This window comes from Myotis nattereri (assembly GCF_964212035.1).
Source record: "Myotis nattereri genome assembly, chromosome: 1".
Taxonomy (NCBI): Eukaryota; Metazoa; Chordata; class Mammalia; order Chiroptera; family Vespertilionidae; genus Myotis; species Myotis nattereri.
The window spans coordinates 92182199-92197483 of NC_138075.1; the positions used below are offsets into that span (position 1 = coordinate 92182199).

Consider the following 15285-nt stretch of genomic DNA (forward strand, 5'->3'; position numbering starts at 1 on the left):
TGCAAACTGTGAGAGGGCACAGGCCGGGCTGAGGGACCCCCCCTCTCCCCCCTGAATGCACAAATTTTTGTGCACCGGGCCTCTAGTGTAGTCAATAAAAAACAACTAGAACTATATTATATGGTATCAGAAGACGACTAGGTTTGGGTAGTAAGCAAGTGATGTAATATATAGATAATGTACTATAGAATTGTACACATGAAACCTCTATAATGCTATGAACCAATGTTACACCAATAAATTTTAATTTTAAAAAGGAATATCAGCTGACTGGTATAAGAAAAGCAAGATTCAGAAAGGAGTATAAAGTATGTACAATATAACTCAATGTAAATAAAACAATCACAAATGAAACCACAGCATACAGTATAGAAGAATACATATGCCTACTCTGTGGGCTCAGCCTCCAGGGTGAATCTAATCTAAGGCTGTCTGGAGAAGTCCATCCCCAGGTCAGCTCATAAAGATCAGAGAGTGAGCCTCCAAGTTTCCCAGCCTGGGTTCCAATGTATAAATATTTACGGGTGGAACAGACATGTGAATAGGTGATTTAATACTTACACCAACCTGAGCAGGGTCAGCTTGAGATGCAGCAGGCCTGAAGTCCCACAGAAATTCTCCAATTAATTTAAATACATCTCAAACTCTCTCCTTTTGGGTTCCCCTTTTTGACCCCACTCATTCTTTCCTCCGAACAGTTGTACAATTTCTGCTTCCATGTCTGCTTCCATGCACAAATTACTGCATTCTCCTTTTTGTTTCACCATGTCAGTGCAGTAGACAAGCTGTTGCTTATCCAGATTCATTCTGCTAGGGTTTCTGTAGAACTCCTTTTATAATATTCTCAGTGATAATAGGCTTTTGTCCCTAAATTTGTACAAATCCAGATTATGCTGCTGTGACCAGTATTAAGGAAATAATCAATGTTTAGAACATTCATATTGATTTTGAGCAGTCATCTTTTTTCTTATTCTTTTCTTTTGTTTTATTTATTAATTTACTTATTAATTTCAGTGCAAGCTTCTTTGTTCCCCGTAATTTTTAAGTGGAATTGATTTTTACTTTAAATTTTACCCTTCTTTGCATGAATAAAGTTTGGTGGAAAAGGTGTTATAGATGAGGGAGAAAAACTGAAAAGCTAAACAAAAAAGGAAAACAACCCAAAATGTTGGATATAATTACATTTATATAAAACTAGAGGCCCAGTGCACAAAAATTTGTGCACTCAGGAGGGTCCTTCAGCCTGGCCTGTGCCCTCTCACAGTCTGAGACCCCTTGGGGAATGACCACCTGCTGGCTTAGGCCTACTCCCTGGGGGAATGGGCCAAGCTTGCAGTCAGACATTCCTCTGGCAGCCCGGGAGTCCTCAAGGGATGTCCACTTGCCAGCAGGGAGCAGGCCTAGCTGCAGTCAGACATCCTTAGCACTCCTAAGGAGGCAAGAGAAGCTCCTACCATCACTGTTGTACTGGCAGCCATCAGCCTGGCTTGTGGCTGAGTAGAGCTCCCCCTGTGGGAGCACACTGACCACCAGGGAGCAGCTCCTGCATTGAGCGTCTGCCCCCTGGTGGCCAGTGTGTGTCATAGTGACCAGTGATTCCCAGTCGCTCTGCTGTTAGGGTCAATTTGCATATTACCCTTTTATTATATAGGATAGAGGCCTGGTGCATGGGTGGGGGCCAGCTAGTTTGTCCTGAAGGGTGTCCCATATCAGAGTGGGGGTCCTGCTGGGGTGCTTGGGCAGCCTGGGTGAAGGGCCGAGGGCTGTTTGCAGGCTGGCCACAGCCCCTTCAGGTTGAGGGTTCCCGCTGGGGTGCCTGGCCAGCCCGGGTGAGGGGCTGAGGGCCATTTTTAGGCTGGCCACACCCCCTTCAGGGAGGGGGTCCGCACTGGGGTGCCTGGCCAGCCTGGGTGAGGGGCTGATGGCTGTTTGCAGGCTGGCCACATCCCCCAGCCACCCAAGCTCCCAGTGGAGGCTGGCTGGAAGCAGGTATCTGGCATTTATTTAGCTTCTATAATTGAAACTTTGTTGCCTTTTGAGGAGGCCACAACCGGCCAGAGCAGGTGGGAAGCTTGGCTTCCTCCATTGCCAGGGCAACCAAGCCTCCTGCTTGCTCCAGCTCCATGGCTGCCGGCTGCCATCTTGGTTGGGTTAATTTGCATATAGTCACTCTGATTGCCTTGTGGGCGTGGCTTGGGTGTAGCGAAGGTATGCTCGATTAGCATCTTTGTCTTTTATTAGTGTAGATTATATATATGGGTATGTGTGAAAATTCTTCAACATTAAAGATAACTGGTTTTTAAAAAACAAAAGACTGCCTCACAAGCTTTTCCTTTTACTTCTTTGTATTCCATTTGCTGTGGTAACTATTTTTTAAACAAATATGTTTTCATTGATTTCAGAAGGAGGAAGGGAGAAGGAGAGAGAGAAAGAAACATCAATGATGAGAGAGAATAATTGATCAGCTGCCTACTGCATGTGCCCTTCCAAATGCAATATACTTATATATTTTGGTCATGTGCAACCTGGGCATGTGCTCTGAACAGGAATCAAACCATGACCTCCTGGTTCATGTGTTGATGCTCAACCACTGAGCCACACTGGGCTGGGCTGCTATGATAATTCTTAAGAAAAACATGTATTAGGAAATGTTTCTGCAAAATTTTTGTATTGAAGAATGGCAGGGGATAAACACCAGAAAGGAGTGTTATTATGAGCTAAGTTTCTGTTTATTAATCAACAGGTGAAAAAATTGCAAAAGGCAGTGAGAGAGATAACTCGTGCCATCCACCTTCAGCCAGATCAAATCGAGTTATATATAATAAGGTATTGGCATAGAAATCAAATTCTTCAAGTCCTCTCTTGACCCTACCAGTGTCCTTTTACACTTAATCTTTCAGCGGTGGCCAAAACCCAGCTACCAAGTCAGATATAGTTACTGGTTTTGTTACACTTGAACTAATTTATAATATAAGATAACCAGATCGTTCCCTTTGCTCTATCCTTACATCAAAACACAGCTGTTTCATGTTTTAAATTATGTCAAGCCTCTCCACATTACTGGTTATGTAATTATTACAGGGCTCATGAAAGTAGGATAATATTTTGAACAATTATTTGACTGTGTCCACAGAGGTACCAAATGTGAACCTCAGCTAATTCAGTGGGGGGGGGGAGGGGGAGTGACACATTGAATTGTATTTCAAATGCCATAGAGTTTTCTATAAAGAGACTCATTGAACATTATGAGTTATCACCCCCAAAAAATGTTATTATCTCTAACTCAGGAAATGGACATATAGATACAGGAAAATTGACTAGAACAATGCTTTCTGATAAGGGCTTGCTTTGTTTTTAAACCCTTGAACCACATTTTAACAATTTATGTAATGCTTTTCCACTTTTCTGTACCTTGAGCTGTGTTTATTTTTTTATTAATTTTTTAGCAACATAGTTTAACATTTTAAATACAGTAATTGCAAAAAGATTTGAGGTTTTTCTTCTTTCACCTTCATATTTCCTAAATTGCTTTCTCATCACATCTCCAAACTAATTGGTTCATTCAGACAACATAAAATGTTTATAATTTTCACAATGTTTTTATCATACATATTTAAGTATACATAAATGTATTATAATTAATATAATTACAAGTAATTCGTTATAAGAAACTTTGTTGTGGAAAAATTCTTTTTAACTGCTTAGAATTAAAAAGGCATTATTTCTTCCAGAGGACAATATCTTCTTAGGATGAAATGTTATGATCTTGCAAAGTTCACTATTTACCAAGTAGCAGAAATGAACAAAGGTAAATATAATTAATGCAAAATTATAATTGCCTTAACTTAAAAGTAAATGCTTCTTTAAAATTTTTATGGTATTTGCAAAAGCTATGCATAGATAGCTTGAAGGGTTCACTTGAAAATCAAAGTTAGATTTTTGAAACTTTAAAAGTTCCATTTCATTTGTACATAATCAATTAGTAAAATGCTTCAAAAACAGTGAATTTTGTGAGAGAGGTTATTATAGGAAATACCAGGCTTACACTTTTATTTATTTTGTTTGTTTGTGTTGGAATGTCTTATTGTTTGTTGCTAGTAAGTAGATTTTAGTATCATATTGATTTGTTAACTCATATTAAAATATAGATCATTGATTAAAATATTACATGTATTCTAAATCCCAGATACTTGGCAAAGGTATTGATAAGCTTTCCTTTTATTTTAGGTCTCATTGAGATGAGTCCTATACAGCAAGCACTCATTTATTCATTTTGTGAAAACCATGACAAGGCCATTGAGGTGTTGGATGGGGTCACTTTGAATAAGCCTGAGATCAACATAATTATTCTATTAGCAAAAACCCAAATGAAGGCCAAGAGAACCAAGGTACAAAGTCTTGAGTAAGCTTACTAAGTCTATTAATGGAATTTTAATATTTTGCTTAGAATGACTGCTTGCATATCTTTTTATAAAACTAAATTATATCATTTATTTATTGATTCTTTTGTTAATTAACATTTAGGTTGTTTCTTTTTATTATTTCCCCCCCTCTTAAGAGTAGGGCTCCCCTAGCCGCTTTGGCTCAGTAGATAGAGCACAGGTCCTAGGACTGAAAGGTCCCTGGTTTGATTCCAGTCAAGGGCACGCATATGTGGTTCCTGGCTCTTACAGGGCCCTGGTTGGGGAACCTGCAGGAGGCAACCCATAGCTGTGTCTCTTATATCAATGTTTCTGTCTCTCCTCCTCCCTTCCACTCTCTCTAAAAATCAATAGAAAAAATCCTTGGTTAGGATTAACAACAACAATAAAAAAGTAGGGTTACTAAAAGTATTCTTTTCCTGTCTTCTGTTGACACGTGGAATAGTTTCCCAGGATTTCCCAGGAGTGGAGTTGTTGGTGTGTAGAGAATGTGAATGCCTACCTTTCAAGCTAATGAGACATTGTTCCATAGGACTGTATCAATTTATTCTCCCACCTGCAGTATGAATGTCCTGCTAATCCGTGTCTTCTACAATAACTGGTGTTGTCATGGTTTATTTTTGTCAGTTTGGAGGAGAAAGACCACTCCTTGTGGTCTTAATTCACATTCCTTAGTTTGAGCACAGATTTAACTTCTTTATATATGTTCATTAGGCGCGCATATTTCCTAGTCTATCAATTTTCTATACACAATTTTTATCTTTTTCCTATCAATTTTAGGCATTTTAAAACTAAATTCTTTTATTAATTCTTGGTTGGCTATATGTTTGATACATATCTTCTTGCAATTTGTGGCTGTCTTATTTATTTATTTATTTATTTATTTATTTATTTATTTATTTCATCATACCTTTTGGCGAAAAGTTCTTAATTTTAATGTGGTTGAATATATCTATGTTTTATTTTGTTGTCATGACTTTTAAAAATATTGTTAAGAAATTTCTTCCCTACTCCAAGGTCATAAAGATAGTCCTATATTTCCTTCTAAAAGTTTATAAGTTTTACTTTTTCCATTTAAGACTTTACCTTAAATATATATTTTGAGTATGAGACAGGATAAAATTTCATTTTTACCATATAGATATTTGTGTATCATTATCATTTATTGAAATGTTCTCTTTAACCCAAAGATCCAAAGTACAACATCTATCATATTACATTTTTATATATGCATGGATCTGATTTTGATATCTCTATCTCTATTTTGTTCCTTGGGTCAATTTTTCAGTTACCGTCCCAAGAGTATGATGTCTTAATCACTATAGCTTTATTGTAATTCTTTATATCTGGTAGAACACGTGCCTGCACAGTGTTCTCCAGGCAATTTCTGGTTATTATTGGGCCTTTACTTCTTCATATACATTTTAAATTCAGCTTGTCAAGATCCACTAAAAATTCCTTTGGAATTCTGATTGAATTTTATTGAATCTCTAGAATATTTCAGGGAGAGGTGACACCTTTATGATATTGATTCCTTTCAGAAATGCTACTATACTAACTTTAATCTCCCCTCATGCCCTCATTGCTCTGCTAGTAAACTGGGGTAACCTTTGATTGTTTCAGTGGATAGAGCATATGCTATCAATAGTGATGTTCTCTTGGTTCTATATTCTAAATATCTCTCAACTCTACTTCCTCTCTTGATTTTTATGGTCACCACTCTAGTCAGAGCATATTTATTTTATTTTATTTACTTTTATTTTATTTATTAAATTGACTGGGATGATATTGGTCAACATGAACATATAGGTTTCATGTGTGGGTTTCTATGTTAGAAGATTGGTATACTGCACCTTGTGCCCACCACCCAAAGTCGGATCTTTTGTCACCTTGTATTAGGACCCCCTTCACTCCCCACCCCTACCCTCTGACAACCACGACACTGCTGTTTGTGTTCATAAGTTTCAGGTTTATATCCCACATATGAATGAAATTATATGGTTCTCAGCTTTTTCTGACTGACTTATTTCACTTAGCATAATGTTCTCAAGGTCCATCCATGTCGTTGCAAATGGTGCTATTTAATCCTTTCTTATGGCTGAGTAGTATTCCATTGTGTATATGTGCCACACCTTCTTTATCCAGCCCTCTATCGTGGGACACTTTGATTGTTTCCATGTCTCGGCCACCATGAATAGTGCTGTGATGAACATGGGGGTGCATATATCTTTGTGAATACATGATTTTGACTTTTTCAATATATACCCAAGAGTGGGATTGCTGGGTCATATGGTAGCTCTGTTCTTAATTTTTTGAGGAATTGCCAGACCCCTTTCCATAGTGGTTGTACCAGTCTACATTCCCACCAGCAGCGAATGAGGGTTCCCTTTTTCCCACAACCTCTCCAACACTGTTATTGCTTGTCTTGTTGATAATGGCCACTTTAACAGGTGTAAGGTGGTATTTCATTGTAGTTTTAATTTGCATTTCCCTAATTGCCAGTGGGGTTGAGCATCTTTTCATATATCTATTGGCTGTTCCTATGTCTTCTTAAGAGAAGTGTATTTTCATGTCCTCTGCCCACTTTTTGATTGGGTTGTCTATTTGGTGTTGAGTTTTATGAGCTCTTTATATATTTTGGAAATTAAACCTTTGTCGGAGGTACTATTTGCAGATATCAACTCCCATCTGGTTGGCTGCCTCTTTGTTTTGTCAGTTTCTCTTGCTGTGCAGAATCTTTTAGTTTGATATAGTCCCATTCATTTATTTTTTCCTTTTCTTCCCTTGCCTTTGGGGTCAAGTTCATAAAATGTTCTCTATGACCCAAGTCCATAAATTTGGTACCTATATTTTCTTCTATGTAACTTACTGTTTCGAGTCTTACATATAGGTCACTGGTCCATTTCTAATTGATTTTTGTAAATGGGGACAAGTGTCATCCAGTTTCATTTGTTTGCATGTGGCTTTCCAGTTTTTCAAGCGCCATTTATTGAAGAGACTGTCTTTACTCCATAAAGTGTTTCTGGGTCCTTTGTCAATTATCTGTCCATATACGTGTGATTTTATAGCTGGGCTCTCTATTCTACTTCATCGATCTGTGTATCTTTTTTTCTGACAATACCATGTTGTTTTGATTACCATAACTCTGTAGTAAAATTTGAAGTCAGGTAGCGTGAAACCTCCAACTTTGTTCTTTTTTTCTCAGGTTTACTTTGGCTATTTGGGGTCTTCTGTGGTTCCATACAAATCTGATGATTTCTTGTTCTATTTCTTTAAAAACTGGCTTTGGGATTTTGATGGGGATTGCATTAAATCTGTATATTGCTTTGGTACTATGGCCATTTTAACTATGTTGATTCTCACAATCCATGAATACGGAATATTTTTCCATTTTGTTGTATCTTTTTCAATCTCTATTAATAATCCTTTGTAATTTTTAGTATATAGGTCTTTCACATTCTTTGTTAAGTTTATTTTTATGTGTTTTATTTTTTTGGTTGCAATTGCAAAAGAATTTTTTTTTAAATTTCTTTTTCTGAAGTTTTGTCGTTAGTATGCAGGAAGGCAATGGATTTTTGTGCACTAATTTTATATCCTGCAATTTGACTGTATTTGTTTATTGTTTCTAATAGTTTTTCCTGGAGTCTTTAGGGTTTTCTATATACAGAATCACCCACAAAAAGTGACAGTTTGACTTCTTCCTTCCCGATTTGAATGCCTTTATTTCTTTCTCTTGCCTTATAGCTCTGGCTAAAACTACTAGCACTATGTTGAACAAGTGTGGTGAGAATAGACATCCTGGTCTTATTCCTGATCTTAGGGGAAAAGCTTTCAGTTTTCGCCATTGAATATATTAGCTGAGGTTTTATCATATATGACCTTTATTATATTGAGGTACTTTTCTTCTATTCCTATTTTATTGAGTGTTTTAATCATAAATGGATGTTGTATCTTATCAATGTTTTTTCTGCACCTATCCTATCTAATAATAGACAAACATGGTAATTGACCGTACCTTCGCTACGCCTCCTATTGGCTAATCAGTGCGATATGCAAATTAACCTCCAACAAAGATGGCGGCTAATTTGCATACTGCAGGCGGGGCCGGCAGCGCGCGATGCTGCCCGCGGGACCCAGGCCCCGGACCCCTGACCCGGCGAGGCAGGGCCGGTAGTGCCCGACACTGCCCGGGGGATCTGGGCCTTGGATCCGTGACCTGGCAAGGGAGCAAAGCAGTGGAGAAGGGAGAGAGCCCAGGTGGCAGAGAAGGGAGGGAGCCGAGGGTGAAGTGGCGAAGGGAGGGAGCGAGGCAGCGGAGAAGGGAGAGAAGCCCGCCTCGATGGTCTTCGCTCCCTTCTCTGCTTCGCTGCGGTCTCAGGAAGCCCTATTCTGGCAGGAATAGGCCCGAGGAAGCCCTATTCTGGCAGGAATCTTCCTGCTATGGGCCTCTAGTTGGTAAGATAATATGATTTTTATCTTTCTTTGATTAGTGTGTATTATGTTGATTGATGTGCAAATGTTAAACCATCTTTGTGCCCCTGTAATGAATCCCACTTGCTTGTGATATATTATTTTTTGGATGTACTGTTGTATTTGATTTGCTAGTATTTTGTTTAGGATTTTTGCATCTGTATTCAAAAGAGATAGTGGTCTGTAGTTTTATTTTTTTGTTTTATCTTTGCCAGGTGTTGGTATCAGGGTTATATTGGCCTCGTAGAATGTGTTAAGAAGTATTGCCTCTTCCTTAATTTTTGGAAGAGTTTGAAAAGGATAGATTTTAATTTTTCTTTGAATGTTTTGTATAATTCACTGGTGAAGCCATCTTGTCCTGTACTTTTGTGTTTTGGGGAGGTTTTTGATGGTTGTTTCAATTTTCTCACTGCTGATTGGTCTATTTAGATTTTCCAGTTCTTCATGATTTAGTCTAGGAAGGTCCTATATTTTTAAGTGCACCCATTTCTTTTAGGTTATTGAATGTGATGGCATAAAGTCTTTCATAATATTCTAGTATGATCCTTTTTATATCTGTGATGTCTGTAGTGACTTCTCTCTCATTTCTGATTTTGTTTACATGGATCTTTTCCCTTTTTTCCTTAGTGAATCTGGCCAGGGTTTTGTCAATTTTATTAATCTTTTCAAAGAACCAGCTCTTTGTTATACTGTTTTTTTTTGGTATAGTCTTTTTCATTTATTTCATTTAATTCTGCTCTAATTTTTATTTTCTTTCTTCTGCTGACTTTGGGTTGCTTTTGTTCTCCTTTTTCTAGTACTTTAAGATGTAATGTTAGGTTGTTTACTTGGGATTTCTGTTGCATCTTAAGCTAAGCCTGTAATGATATAAATTTCCCTCTTATTACTTTTTTAGCTGCATCCCAGGGGTTTTGATATGTTGTGTTATCATTCTCATTTGTCTCTATATATATATCTTGATCTCATCTTTTATGTATTCTTTGATCCAGTCATTTTTTAGTAGTATGTTGTTCAATCTCCACATATTTGTGGGTTTCTTTACTTCCTTTTTGCAGTGGATTTGTAATGTCAATGCATTGTGGACAGAAAATATGCTTGGTATAATTTCAATCTTTGAATTTGTTGACGTTAGTTCTGTGACCCAACATATGGTCTATTCTTGAGATGTTCCATGTGCACTGGAGAAGAATGTGTAATCTGATGTTCTGGGATATAATGTTCTGTAAATGTCAATTTTGTCCATTTGGTCTAATGTGTCATTTAAGGCCAATATTTCTTTATAGATTTTTTGTGGGTTGATCTGTCTAGACCTGTCAATGGAGTATGAAGGTCCCCAACTATGATTGTGTTTTGACCTGTTTCTCCCTTTATATCTGTGAGTAGTCGTTTTATATATTTCGGTGCTCCCTGGTTAAGAAGTGTTATGTATTCTTGGTGTAGTGTCCCCTTTGTCATTATAAAGTGCCCATATTTATCTCTTGTTATCCTGAAATCTATTTTGTCAGATATAAATATGGCTACACCTGCTTTTTTTGTGGATGTTATTTGCTTGGAGAATTATTTTCCACCCTTTTACTTTGAATCTATCTTTGTCTTTGCTGCTTAAATGTATCCCTTATAGGCAGCATATGGTTGGGTTTTGTTTTTTAAATCCACTCTGGTACTCTGTGTCTCTTTATTGGTGAATTCAGACCACTTACATTTAGGGTACTTATTGATGTATGAGGATTTCCTATCTCCATTTTATCTTTTGTTTTCTGGTAGCTCTGTGCTTCCATTGGTTCTTTTCCTTTATGTTTATGTCTGTTGGCCTGTTGTTTCTGTTTGGTGGTATTCCATACATCTTTCTTCTATTTTCTCTTTTTTTAAGCAATATGTCCTGGATTAGGGACTTTTGTGTGTGGTTGACATTAGGTTTATAAGAAATAAAGTTGCATATACTGTAGTTTTTTTCCCTTTTGAGTGCATCTTGTATGTTTTTGTTGTCACAAATTATCTATGTTTATGCTGTAAGTTTTTTTGTGTGATCTTCCTCGTAGTGTTGTGACCTTATATTCTTAGTTACAGATAGAATAACTCTCTTGAATATTTCCTGCAGTGGAGGGTTTTTAGTGATAAAATCCCTCAGCTTCTATATGTGTGGGGGCATCTTTATTTCTCCTTCATATTTAAAGGATAATTTTGCTGGATGTAGTATTTATAGCTGGTAATTTCTGTCTTTCAGACGTTTGAATATTTGTTTCTACTGTCTTCTGGCTTGTAGAGTTTCCGCTAGGAAATCAGATGAAATTCTGATGGGGTTTCCTTTGTAGGTCACTTCCTTTTTTACCCTGGCTGCTTGGTGAATTTTTTCTTTGTCATTAATTTTTGAGAGCTTCATTATCAAGTGCCTTGGAGGAGGTGGGGTCTCTTTGGATTGAGGTAACCAGGTGTTCTGTTTTCTTCTTGGATTCAAGGATCTAGTTCTTTTCATAGAGTTGGGAAGTTCTCATCCACTATTTGTTTTATTAGACTCTCCATTCCATGCTGCCTCTCTTCCTCCTCCACATGCCTGTGATTCTGATATTACTTTTGCTGATGGAGTCAGAGAGGTCTCATAGAGCTCTTTCATTTTTCTTTATTCTCAGGTCTCTCTCTTCTTCCCTCTGCATCATTTCTTGATTCCTAGCTCTGATATCACTAGTTCTTTCCTCTGTTTGGTTCTGTTTTCTATGCTCAACAGTTTACTCTTAATCTCTTGAGTTTCATGCTTCATTTCCAGGATTTCTGAATGATTCTTTTTTAAAGTTTCATTTTCCTTGGTGAAATACTTGTTTTGTTTATTGATTTGTTTTCTGAGTGTACTGAATTGCCTATCAGTATTTTCTTGCACCTCTTAGAGTATTTTCAGAACTGCAGTCTTGAAATCTGGACTTATGGAATTATGTCAAGTCTGCTTTCTGAGGATTTTTTAATTTTCTTTATGTCACATAATTCCATGTGTTCAATTGTGCTTTCTGGGGACTTTTTATTTTCTTTCTGGTCATCGTCATTACTGTCGTTCTTCATTTATTTGCTGTCCTCCTTTGTTTTTGCATTTATCTCTAAAGAGGTCTTTCTACTATTCCAGTAGATGGCACTGAATTGCAAGATTTTTATCTCTGTGCTCTCCCAGATTTGAGCCTTGGAGGCTTCCATAGGACAGTATCCACAGCTGCTTGGGAATGGGGTTTGTTTTGCCCACCCCTGACCTCCATGGGTCCTGCCCCAACCTCCCTCCTGCCACCCCCAGGGACCAGTCACAGAGGGAAACAGGAATTCTACTGCAACAGTTCTCAGGTTACAGATAATATGCTCCTGGAGCCAATTCCAAGGACAATGGGAGGTGAGTTTTGGGAGTCTGTTCACTCTGTGATCACTGTTCACTCTCACTGCTCATGGGTATGACTTGGATACTATTCTCTGGCCTCTTGAAGTTTGAAGTTCACCCTGCTGGGGTGCCCTTCTGCAGCTCTCTGTTCCTCCTGCTGAAGGAAGTGCCTGCTACCACCAGCTCTCTCCCCTGAGCTTCTGGCTGCAGGGCCGCCTCTGCGGACAGTCTATGTTTTCTTCCCTTCTAGGTTCCCCATTTATCCCCCAATGCCCAGCTTTAGATGTTATTTTGCTTGAATTATAACAACAGTGTTGCACCCTTCCAAGTGTTCATCTACACAGCAGCTGTAGTGCTGTTTTCAGAATGTAAATAAATATGCCTTACCTGCAAGCCCCTAAGAGGTATTGAAAAGACTTTTCAGAGCAGTGAGAGAGAGGTGGACATCAGCTAGAGGAGAAAGCAGGAGGGAGTGAATATGTATTCTTTTACATTTAAATGAGAGGAAAGACTTTATGGACTCACGGAGACAGTGAAGGGGCAGAGATCCAAAAGAGGAAGGACATGACAGGTTGTACTCAGGTCAAGCAATGGGGTGTAGGGCATAGCTTGAGTTAACTCTGAAAAGCTAAAGAAAGGAAACCATTTGAAGACAGGAGAGAAAGAGATGGAAACGGAGGAAGGAATAGATACATGAAAAGTTAAAAGGAGGGAAATTGAGGTGATGATTTTTCTTATGTCCAGGTCAAATGTTGAGAGTGGGGATGGAAAGATGGATGCTGCGGTGGGATATAAACATGTGGAGAAAGTGCTAAATTTTTTAAATCGACACATAGCCTATCCAAGTTAAATCTCACTGTTTCTTTTGCAATGTAATAGAATTAAGAAAATGGGCTAAAGGGGCACAGGATTTTTGGTTTCTAAGATGTACTTCAGTTAGCTAATTTTGAAAAGGCATTTCTATCTGAAAATGTGAATTTTTTTCATTAATGCCTTTCAAGTATTTTGATTAAATAGTTTAAATGGGGGATTTTTGATGTGAGTTTATTTTCTGGTGTCAGGGGAACTCTATTAACAGCACAGCAGGACAAAACAAAGGCTGAGTAAAACCACATTAGATATTCTCATTGGAGATTTTCTGCTACCTAAAAGCTGCCCAGTATTCCTTCCAGGAAAATTATAGGAAATTGCTCATAAACTAGTCTACAAGTTTAAATATAATTTAAGACTGCAGGAAAATAATCTTTAGAGTTTAGAAAGTGTAGTTCCAAAAGTCCTCATGGATAGCCTGCTTACGCACTGGCTCTAGGATCGGCACCTCGTGGGATGTGCTGCGATCAGATAGGCAATGGTCTTCTCACTGTGTATGGACAAGATCTGTACGTGGGTAGGGCTGTGTGCTCAGGATTCCTTTTAACGTTTAAGGTTGTCGTGTTAAGTAAACAGCAGAAAGAAACGTTCTCAGCCCCTCTCTCTTTACTCTGTAGGAAGCTGTGAAGCTGTTTAAAAAGGCGTTGGATATCTGTTCTCATTCTGAGAGAGGACCACATGCCTTAGAGGCAACAGTGGACTGTCTGTATAACTTGGGTCTTTGTTACATGGATGAAGGCAACTTCCAAATGGTATTTTGTATATTTAGCAACTTAGGTTACTTGTGATTTTAAAAAATGCTTGCATTTAGTTCTATTTCAGAAGGTTACTTCTGTAGGAAGTGACCAATACAGAGTAGACCAATGCTTCTTATAAGGTGTGGCTTGTTACAGACAGTATGTATCCTACAATACTACTGCATTGTTTTATTTACCCAACATGTTTTATTTGATGCTTATTTGTCAATAGTATTATAAAGACTAATGTATGTTTTTCACCAAAACAACCTAACTGTAAGAAATTATTATAGCAAAATGATTTCATTACATTAATATGAATTTACTTATTAAACTTAAGTACTTTAAATTGAGTGATTCATTCTAATGTAGACTAAGTGGAAATGATTAGCACACTGATTTCTCTGAATGATGACTAAAAATTCAAAGATTGAAACTGGTTATTTAAATAGCCAGATTATCCTTGAAAACCAGTTGAGTCAGTATTTACATACTTATTCAATATTTGTCTATTTTACAGAAGCCTCCATTTCAAAATTGTCCAATATGTAATATTATTGTTATTTTCTAAAGGCTAATGTTGACTATTTCACAACTGTATCTTTATATACACACACCATTCCTATCCTGTTATACAGAGGAGTGGACAGTGTCTAAAACTTGCATCTCAAACCTTGAAACAGAGTTGCACTTGATTAGTTGTACTTAAGAAATTCTAATAAGTATAAGATTGATTACAAATCTTTTCCATGTTTTTAACCCTTTTGTTCAACCAGCATTAAAACTAACTTTGCTCTACAATGTTGGGGAAAATTTTGGGGTTCTATCATTCTGAAATTTCATAGCTATGCATTTGCTATGAAATGTTTGGGCCCCTTGGAAGACAAATGTGCTGGTTGTGACTTCTTTGAAGGAACACAATATGAAGAATAATGATTAAAATTACATGCAAAATTACTGAAATCTAACAACTTGGACTCTACAGACATTAATCTGGGAATAAGGGGCTAGTAAGTTATAATACTAAACCTGACTTGCTAATAAATATTACTTTTGTTTGCTCCACAAGTTTCACTGGGGAAAATGTATTTAAAATGACCAGAAAAGATGGAAAACTTTCAACAACAGCTATATACTGTAATTATTAGCATTATAAATTAATAAATTCTGCTCATTAAACCATTTGCTTTGTAACAATATACTCTTCTAGGCTTTTGAGTCTTTTACCAAAGCTGTGAAAATAAATCCCAATTTTGCAGAAGGCTTCCATCAACGAGGGCTTTGTAAAGTAAAACTCAACAAGGATAGCTCAATCCTGGATTTTAATCGTGCAATTACCCTCAATCCAAAACATTATGAGGTATTTAAATGAACACTTCTGGTGATTTAGAGATTATGTTATAGATTTGCTAAAACTATTAAATCCTCATATGTCATT

The 15285-nt window shown here is 37.4% G+C and overlaps 1 protein-coding gene across 1 annotated transcript in view; it reads left to right on the forward strand.

The window, feature by feature from the left end:
• TTC6 (tetratricopeptide repeat domain 6) overlaps nt 1-15285 on the forward strand; it is a gene marked incomplete at both ends in the record, with an annotated part of 261680 nt that overhangs the window by 209596 nt on the left and 36799 nt on the right. Inside the window, 5 exons of the mRNA XM_081098882.1 lie at nt 2744-2826; nt 3732-3808; nt 4228-4388; nt 13728-13862; nt 15058-15207. Of these exons, the coding sequence (XP_080955008.1) occupies nt 2744-2826; nt 3732-3808; nt 4228-4388; nt 13728-13862; nt 15058-15207 (606 nt within the window). The remainder of the gene's footprint in view (nt 1-2743; nt 2827-3731; nt 3809-4227; nt 4389-13727; nt 13863-15057; nt 15208-15285) is intronic.